Here is a 9,624-nt window from a genome sequence, read left to right as displayed (position 1 = left end):
AGTGGCTGATGTTAATATCGCACAATTTACATAGTCATAGTAAAATACAAGCAATAACCAGTTTTTTTTATTCAAAAGCCTTTTAATGCCACACGACGCTCTCAATCCAGGGTACGTAATAGCTGACCCTGGTATATAGTCCTGAGCTACCAGCTGGCCCGCAGACCCTGTCGGATGCTGTTACTCCGTAGACCAGGGGCGCACAGCCGACTGCGTGGTATGAAGCCATGAGGGGGCTCCCGCTCTTACTCTAAAATAGAAAAGAAAATACGTAAAGTAAAACGGTGTGAATAGAAAATAGTGTTTTTTAGGGGTTGCATGAACATTTCCTTACATAATAATGCTTAAAAACTAGGGATGGGCCGAAATTCGTTTTACATTCGGTTTAACCGAACTTCGGCAGCTTGAACCGAACTTCGTCATTCGGCCGAATTTCGGTTAAAATGCCGAATATTCTGCACTAAATATACTTGAACTATCATAATAGAAATTAATGAAAAAACGTATGTGTAGTAACCATAGAATAGTAGTAAGAAAAAGTAATCATACGTGATAAACAAAAAAAATAAATTATTTTTTTAATTACCTTTCTCAAAAATATTTGGTTACTTAATCAAACAAAACACAAAATTAAACCGCTCTTCTTACTAATCAAACCAGCCTTAGAAATCTTTATTTCTTAATCAAAAACAAAATTTTAATCGACAAAGTTTAGTCAATCAAACCAAGAAAAATCACGTAAAAACAATTAAATTTGTGAAATGTAAATAATAGCACGTGACAAGATGGTGACGTCTTTAGAAATGACTAGCTTGCTAACGGCCCCGCGGGGAAGTGCGGAGTACGGGCGAGGTACATCTAGCAATATTTGCAGCAAGAGTGTAAACAAGACAACACGAAAAAGCTCGGCGAAATTGAACAGAAGTTCGGCCGAATTTTTCATTTTTACCGAATGTTCGGCCGAAGTTCGTATTCGGTTTAAACCACATTCGGCCCATCCCTATTAAAAACAATTAATTTATGAAAAGATTGAGAATTTTCGTATTATCTTTATATTATGTCTTGTTGAACGTCAAAAATATTAATAAAAACTCTGTTTTTGTCGACCCCAAAAAACCTCTATTCATCCCGGTTAACGGTATATTAAAAGTCAAATCGGCCAAGAAATTGATTGATTGAATAATGCAATGGATTGATTTTAAATATTTTGAACACTAGGTCAACAATACTAGGTCAGTGACTGTTGGTTTTAATAACGAATTACAGATAACTATCAAGTCTTTGGTTGAAATTTCTCCAGTAGGTTCAGTAATAAAAATTTTCTGCACGGCTAGATGGCAAATTTACGGAGCAGGACGTGTCGCGGGTTCGATCCCCAGTTACGACAAGAATTTTTGAGATGCAATGATGCTTGTTCTGAGTTTGATTATAATAATAATAGCTTTATTTAATTCCATATAAAACACATTTACTTCTAAGCTTAACATAATAATAATAATAAAAAAAAAAAACTCAAAAACTCAGGACGCTGAGTTTGATTGCCTCTGTACAAATGCCTTGAATGTTAATTAAACGCTCCGCGACACAAAGATTAAATTCCTTAGCGCTGGATTTAAATAAATGTATTAAAATTACGAGTTTTAATTACCTGACAAGAATCTTTCGGTTCATTAATACTACCAAAGCAAGTTTGTATTGTTTTGTTAAATCCATTTGGAAGTGTTTTCTGGTTTGGATACAAGAATGAACAAGCGAAGTCGTCCAGTTGCGAAAGCGTCGTCTGAAAAGAAAAATGAGCGTTTATGAAACTTTTATAATCTAAGTTGTAAAGACATAAGTTATTTGTGTGTTGAGATTAAATCCTTTTTTAGAGTTCTTTACCCAAATAGTAAAATGGGACCTCTTACTTAGATTTCGCTTTCTGTACGTCTGTGTTTTTTTTCGCTTTTTTTTTCATCTATTAATTTCGGGAAGTGCCTCAAAATTGAGTTACAAAAATCCCAGGGAACGACAAACAAAAAAACATACATACAAGAAAGTGAGTGTATGAAAACGGGGTAAAATAATTTCACTTCTCGCGAAGTTCGGGCTCCTCAGTGTTTTTCACCCTTCTTTTAAATAAATAAACTACATCAATATAAGTCAGATAGGAATAATCCCCACCGTTGTCAGGCTGTCTTGGTCTTCCGCTGTTGATCCCCAGACGATTGTTTCAGCGGTCTCTTGCTCAAATGTCTCCGTATACAAACACGCCGGTAACACAAACTCACTGAAGCTGATTCTGAAATTTACAAGTAAATAAAAGTTGAAAGAACAATTGAAAAATAATTTATAACAATTATAAAAGACTAGGTGTGGCCCGCGAACCCGCCCAAAATCGAAATGAAAAGTTTTTATTTCAAATAGGCCGTTTTCCAGGGACTTTCAAAATGTTAAAATGATGACTCTCTTGCGCGGTTCCAAAGTGTCATTCTTATGCAGAAGAACCGGCAAGAAACTCGCTACAAATCAAAAATGATTTCACGGGAACATAAAAACGGGATAAAAACTATCCTATGGGTATATCTTTGTTATAAACTATCTGTGCACCAAGTATCGTTTATATGTTAATGGCCGACGTGACTTTGACTTATAATAATACCAGCCGACCAACAAATAAACTGCTTGGCACAAGACTTCCTTTATAGGAAAAGTTTGAGCATTTATCACCAGGATAGCTCACTGCAGGCGATATTGCGTAATAAATTAATAATAATCTATACTAATATATAAAGCTGAAGAGTTTGTTTGTTTGTTTGAACGCACTAAACTCAGGAACTACTGTCCAAATTAAAAAAAATATTTTTGTGTTCAATAGACCATTCATCGAGGAAGGCTTTAGGCTATATACTATCACGCTGCGACTAATAGGAGCGAAGATACAATGGAAAATGTGAAAAAAACAGGGCAGGTATAAATCATAACTTATATCTTCTACCCACGGGGACGAAGTCGCGGGCAACAGCTAGTTTGCAATAAATTGAAAACTAACTGCACGGATAGCTGAGTGGTTGAGGTCGTCACGCCAAACCCACTGAGCGCGACGTGTCGCAGACTCGATCCCCGCGTAGGACAAGTATTTGTGTGATCCACGAATGCTTGTCCTGAGTCTGGGTGTCTTTGTACATGTGACTTGAATGTTTGTGTAGCCCCGCGACACGAGGATTAAATTCCTAAGTGCGGGACTCATATTTTTTAAATTACAATATAACTTACATTTTATTCGTCTCCACTAACGCTATATCGTGGTATTTGGAGGGAGGCTGGTAATCTGGGTGAGGGACAGTCCTCATAACAGTATACATCTGCCACAGTGGGGCATAAGTATCTGTTTTCATAAAATCCACGGCTATGTACTTAACTGGTACTCTAAAAAATAAAATACTGTTAGTATTGACGGGCCTGTTGGTCTAGTGGTTAGTGACAATGACTGCTATACCGGAGGTCGTGGGTTCGATTCCCGCCCAGGACAAATGTTGTGTGATGAGCATGATCATTTGTTCTGGTGTCTGGGTGTAATTTATCTATAATATGTATGTATTTAGAAATATTTAAGTAAGTTTATCAGTTGTCTGGTTGCCATAACACAAGCTCTGCTTAGCTTGGGATCAGATAACCGTGTGTGAGTTGTCCCAGGATATATTATTATATTATTATTATTCACTATTTTTTGTCTATTCATAAGTTTCACATAAAATAATAGTTGAACCGAGATAGAGATACCTAGATCAGACCTTAAAAAAGGCTATCTTTTAGGTCGGTTCCTTAAGGGTATTCCATGGGAAAAATAACATAATAATGTAGTCAAGATGCAGATAGCCTCGTTCGAGTTCGTTAAGATCGTTGCGTGAAAATTGTAAAATATAAATTGTTGAAATGAAACTACTTTGACGGATTTTATCGCGGATTAATTTTAGATTTTAGTTCCAGACGTTTCGACACATTGAGCTCATACTGCGTAGGTCGGACCACACATACTTAGTTAAAATATGAAGGTAGAACGAGCAACATCTTCTGTCAAGACGAACGCCATCTCAGTCTGCCCGTGACCATGATACCATGATACCTGCAAAGGTGTCGAAACTTCGGGAACTTAAATCTAAAATTAAACCGCGATAAAATCCGTAAAAGTACAATTTTCATTTCAATGTCTAACATTCGCGTAAACCTAAGAAACCACTGTATTAATTGATATTTTTTCTATTGACAATGAATAAAGATACTTACAATACACTGTCTGATACACAATGTCCGGCAGTCAGAACGAATCTTTCACTGATTATAGCACCAGCACATGACAATTTCACATCACCGATTTCATCTAAATACGCCAGGAGAGCCTGCAAGAAAAGCCATCATTAGGAATTCGTGACTCAGTAGCAGTAGCCAAGTTTATTTTTTAACGATTCCCGTGAAAGTATTTAATTATTGTAGCGTGGAGTATAAAATTCACAAGCGTACTAATCATATGCACAATGACACCCAGACTCAGGAAAAGCATTCGTGGATCATACAAATACTTGTCCTACGCGAGGATCTAACCCACGACACGACGAGCACAGTGGTTCTGGCGTGGTGACCTCAACCACTCGGTGCAGTTCAAACGAACACATGTTAAGTAACATTTAGCGTTCATCTGTTGTAACGAGTTTGTCTTTAAAACAACTTCATGTTTTAAGCCTTACAACTTCGGTCGGTATAAACCGATTTTGTTGATAATCTTTTCAATTTAACGTCATTTAGCTGTCATTTGGTTCCATTAAAATATCATGGCTCAGTAGCAAAGCTCAGTAGTTTTTGTTTAAAGTTGGTATAAGTACGTTTTTGTTCTTAAAAATATTACATTAGACGTGCCGATTCATAAAAATCGTCCCACAATATTGAAAAAAGACTCCCGTATTAAGCAATTAAATCCTTATGTCGCGACGGGTTCACAAACATTCAAGTCACATGCACAAAGACACCCAGACTCAGGACAAGCATTCGTGGATCACACAAATGCTTGTCCTCACGCTTATTGGGTATGTAGGACCTCAGTCACTCAACTATGCGTACAGTCACAACTTACCATATAACTTTCTTTTCGAGTTGGCGTGGGAGCGAAGGGCGTATCAATCTCACACTTGGACTGTCTGATTGAATAGCAGTTTGAAATCGGATCCATATATCTCGATAATTTAGCTTTATACTTCGTCTTACAGCGATACGGTAAGGCATGGACGTAGCTCATACATTCTGTAAGGTAAATGTCATTATAATTTTTGCGTACAGCGCCATCTGCTGGTAGCCTTTATAAATATATAGTGAAGTAATACAAAATTTGTTTAGTTTGAGACTAATGGCGCTGTGTAAAGCTATGTTATTTACTTTCTAGCTGCAGCCCGCGGGCCCGCCCTCTAGAAATCGAAAATGATCCCATGGGAACATAAAATCTTATGTGTTATTTCAGGTTATAAACCGTTCAGTAGTTTTTGCATAAAAGAGGATCAAAAATCCATACATACAAACTTTCGCGTTTATAAAATTAGTATCATATAACAATACATATTATAATAAACTTACTGTCTTTTGCTTTCGGCCCATTGAAATAAAGAAATCCTAAATTATCGTCGAATTTAACTTTCCTGAAAAATAGACAAAACATTTTAATTCTACGTGAAAAGTGCTATATATAATACCCGCTCTAAATATTTTTTCTCATAATGGGCTCACCTTAAATCTTCAACAGCATAGCAATCCGTACAGCAAATAATTGGACCGTCGCCTTCAAGTGTGCAAAGCTGGAAAACAAACAATTTAAACATAGGCTTTAAAAGATTTACCTTGGCAGCAGGAGTGTCAGCAGGTTATTATCATCATCCTAGCCTTTTCCCAACTGCCTTGAGGTCGGCTTCCAGTCTAACCGGATTCAGCTAAGTACCAGTGTTTTACAAGGAGCGACTACCTATCTGACCTCCTCAACCCAGTTACCTGGGCAACACGATAGTCACGTGTCTGTCTTTACACAAGTTTGTCTGTATGATGGTAGTCTGACAGATTTCTGACGGGGCAACGGGATTTTCCAAAAAGGTTACCGTGGCCGCAGTACACGACGGGCAAAGGAAGGAACATGGGTTTGTTTTAGCCAGTAGGACACTCTCTTACGCATAACTCAAAAGCGTCAGTAGTCATTTTTTTTCAACTTTCCTTTTACGCCATGACTCAATTTAGTAAAGCTTGTATTATGAGTACTAGACAACTGATAAACATACATACATATCTATACTAATATATAAAGCTGAAGAGTTTGTTTGTTTGTTTGAACGCGCTAATCTTAGGAACTACTAGTCCAAATTGAAAAATTCTTTTTGTGTTGAATAGACCATTCATCGAGGAAGGCTTTATTCTATAAACCATCACGCTGCGACTAATAGAAGCGAAGATACAATGGAAAATGTGAAAAAAACAGGGCAGGAATAAATCATATGTTATATCTTCTACCCACGGGGACGAAGTCGCGGGCAACAGCTAGTACATACATAATATAGATAAAATTACATCCAGACACAGAACAGACGATCGTACTCATCACACAAACATTTCTTCCGAGTGGGATTTGAACTCACGACGTCTGGCACAGCAGTCAGGGCTACTAACCACTAGACCAACAAGTCAGTCGCGTTGCTTACCGGTGGGTATGTCCCATTTTTCACGAGATGCGGAGCGCTCCAGCAGTTGTAGAAATCGACACAGATTCCGTTGACGCCATTCCAGGTGCATTTAGACCCTTAAACAATGTCAAAGTCAAAGTCTTTATTTCAATTAGACCAGTATACTATACTTTTGAACGTGAAACAATTTATAAATGAACAATATTAAAAACTAGTGTCAGTCTGTCGGTCAGTCTCCTATTGAAGCTACCGCTCGTTCGGAAGGTAGATTCTCTTGGAGAAGAACGAAAAAGAAACTCCATGGATACTCATACGAAAACTCCCTAAACGAAAAACAGTTTATTAAGTTTCTTGCCGGTTCTTCTCCATAAGAATGACACTTTGGAACCGTGATGCTAGGATAGCCGAGTGGTTGCGGTAACGCTTAAAAAGCACTTATGTAAGTTTGGGAGTGCGGGCTAAAAACACCACTTGCGGGTAAAAAGCGTGCTGGTAAGTGACGTAACAGTTTAAATCAGTCAATCTTTTTCTTATTTTAGACTAAGAAGCAGTGGCGTAGCTCGGGTCATCGTCGCCCGGGCCGGATTCATTCCTTGGTGCCCAAATTTGGAATTTAAAAAAAAGCTCGTATATCGTTGCATTTGTCACGAAGTTACACTTGTTTGTTTCATTTTTGCCGCTCTCCTGAAAGTGGCGCCCGGGGCGGTCCGCCCCTCCCGCCCCCCGTCGCTACGCCACTGTTTAGAAGAAAGACAGTTTTTTTTTGTCAAATACTCCATTGTCACTCGTGTCAGGTTCCAATACCAACTCGATCTCAATTCAAATGAATCAGAACTCGATTCTAAGAGTAAGCCAAATAAAAAAAAAAGATACAAAACATACCTTCCTTTTTATCGAGATAACACCGCACCGACGGACAAACAAACAATATTAATAAGAAATATTTGTACATTCTACACGGCACCAGTCATATTCGAGATTAGACGCAAACTGAGGAATTATTTGTAACAAAATGTTTTGAGGATTCGGTTCGTAAAAGGTTATAATATTGTTTTAACAAAAAAAAAACGTACAACCGACTTCATATAAAAGTGTAAAGCTAGAATTAAGTTTGTGGGGTTGCCAGCCTTGTCAGACATCCACCATTTTGAAAATAGGTACCTATTAAAATGGTTTTTACGATCTCTTCAACTATTTATCTGAACAATAAAAATTTTGTTAGTCTAGTAAATAATAAATATTAAATAAAAAAAATATAATCGAAAATGTTCAGAAATTTGTAAAACTAGGTAGAATACTAGGTATTGTTTTTAAGATGGCTGCCGTTGACAAGGGTGGCAACCCCACAAACTTGATTTTTCACATTTCAATGAAATAAATAAAAAAATCGGTTCATCCAGTCCGAAATTCTGAGGTCATCATCATCCTAGCCTTTTCCCAACTATGTTGTGGTCGGCTTCCTGTCTAACCGGATTCAGCTGACTACCAGTGTTTTACAAGGAGCGACTGCCTATCTGACCTCCTCAACCCTATCTGGGTAACGCGATACCCCTCCGTTAGACTGGTTGTCAGACTTTTCAAGCTTCTGACTACCTATAACGACTGTCAAAGATAACAGCCGAGACCCACAATTTAACGTGAGTTCCGAAACACGGAGGAACTCCTTAATGACAAAGATGGTCACCCATCTACGGACCAACCGCGTCAAGCGTGGTTTAACCAGTGATTGATTCACTTATTCGGTTATAGCTTAGCCACGAGCTCCGCCGATATTCTGAGGTGACAAATATAAAAAAAAATATGCAGACCAATTGAGAAATTTGCTTTTTCAAGTCCGTTGAAAACGTCGTAACCCTATTACTAAGGCCGGTTTATCCGTCTGTAGCCAAGCTGTATCTCATGGACTGTGACAGCTTTATAGTCATTTTTTTACACAATATGATACAATTTTGTTGCTATTATAATAAAATATAATAATTGAAATAAAAAATCATTTGAAGCAACAGTTGATACGGTCAGGAATTTGAGGGGTGACCAAATATTTTTTTTAATCTTCTCCTAATTATACGGAACTTGTAGCATTGTCAGTCTCTAACTTTACCGATATTATTTATCATATTTCATTTGAAGTTGAAATAAATTTATTTGTTTAGAAAAAAACTTGTTATCTGAGTCCATTCCGTCTGGGTCAGTAGTGCATCTCTGAGAAATAAAAGTATTCTTAAGAGTTCTTGATAAATTAGCGTGTGTAAGTTTATTATTTACAATCACGAAAATTTACTTATGATTTAAAAAAATACCGAAATGTTTGGTGGTCCCACGGTAGGGCGCCATTACTGAAGCTGTTAATAACACCAGCTGGTAACAGTCAGGGCCGGATTAACCATCTCTGGGCCTCTAGGCACAGTTCGTTTCGGGCCCCCTTTTTTATACCACAGCAACGCAATTTTGGAATTTTTACACTCCCCGTTTTTTTTTTCGTTTTTTAATCGGGAGTGCTGGGCCCCTGGTCATCGTGGGCCCCTAGGCACTGGCCTAAAGTGCCTTATGAATAATACGGCACTGGTAACAGTCCTTTATTCTAAAGTTTGTAAATGAAATGCTTCCATCATCAGCCTAGCCTTTCCCAAATTCTTCCTTTTCCTATGGTGAGGTCCGCTTCCAGTCTAATTGGATACAATACAGCTAAGTACCAGTGTTTTACAAGGAGCGACTGCCTATAATCTGACCTCCTCAACCCAGTTACCTAGGCAACACGATAGTCCTTAGTTAGACTGGTTGTCAGGCTTCCTAGAATCACACTACGACTGATAAAGATGTATTTAATAAATAGCTCGTAATGACATAGATGGTCACCCATCCACGGACCAACCGTATCAAGCGTAGCTTAACTTGTGATCGATCAATTTAAGCAGTTGTGGCTTAGCAACGAATT

At 37.9% G+C, this 9,624-nt stretch overlaps 1 protein-coding gene across 1 annotated transcript; it reads right to left on the bottom strand.

Moving 5' to 3' along the window:
• Nucleotides 1-54: 54 nt before the first annotated feature.
• On the bottom strand, nucleotides 55-7,893 carry LOC113505689 (complement factor D-like). The gene is made up of 10 exons (XM_026888491.1): nucleotides 7,572-7,893; nucleotides 6,708-6,805; nucleotides 5,752-5,819; nucleotides 5,602-5,663; nucleotides 5,108-5,274; nucleotides 4,267-4,379; nucleotides 3,256-3,408; nucleotides 2,164-2,281; nucleotides 1,649-1,780; nucleotides 55-250 (listed from the first exon to the last, which is right to left on the bottom strand). The coding sequence occupies exons 1-10, from the start codon at nucleotides 7,639-7,641 to the stop codon at nucleotides 83-85; spliced, it is 1,149 nt and encodes a 382-aa protein (XP_026744292.1). The 5' UTR covers nucleotides 7,642-7,893; the 3' UTR covers nucleotides 55-82.
• Nucleotides 7,894-9,624: the final 1,731 nt, after the last annotated feature.

Source organism: Trichoplusia ni, chromosome 26, assembly GCF_003590095.1.
Source record: "Trichoplusia ni isolate ovarian cell line Hi5 chromosome 26, tn1, whole genome shotgun sequence".
Classification (NCBI taxonomy): Eukaryota; Metazoa; Arthropoda; class Insecta; order Lepidoptera; family Noctuidae; genus Trichoplusia; species Trichoplusia ni.
The sequence above is the reverse complement of the archived record's forward strand: the minus strand, read 5'-3'. Positions and strand labels throughout refer to the sequence as shown.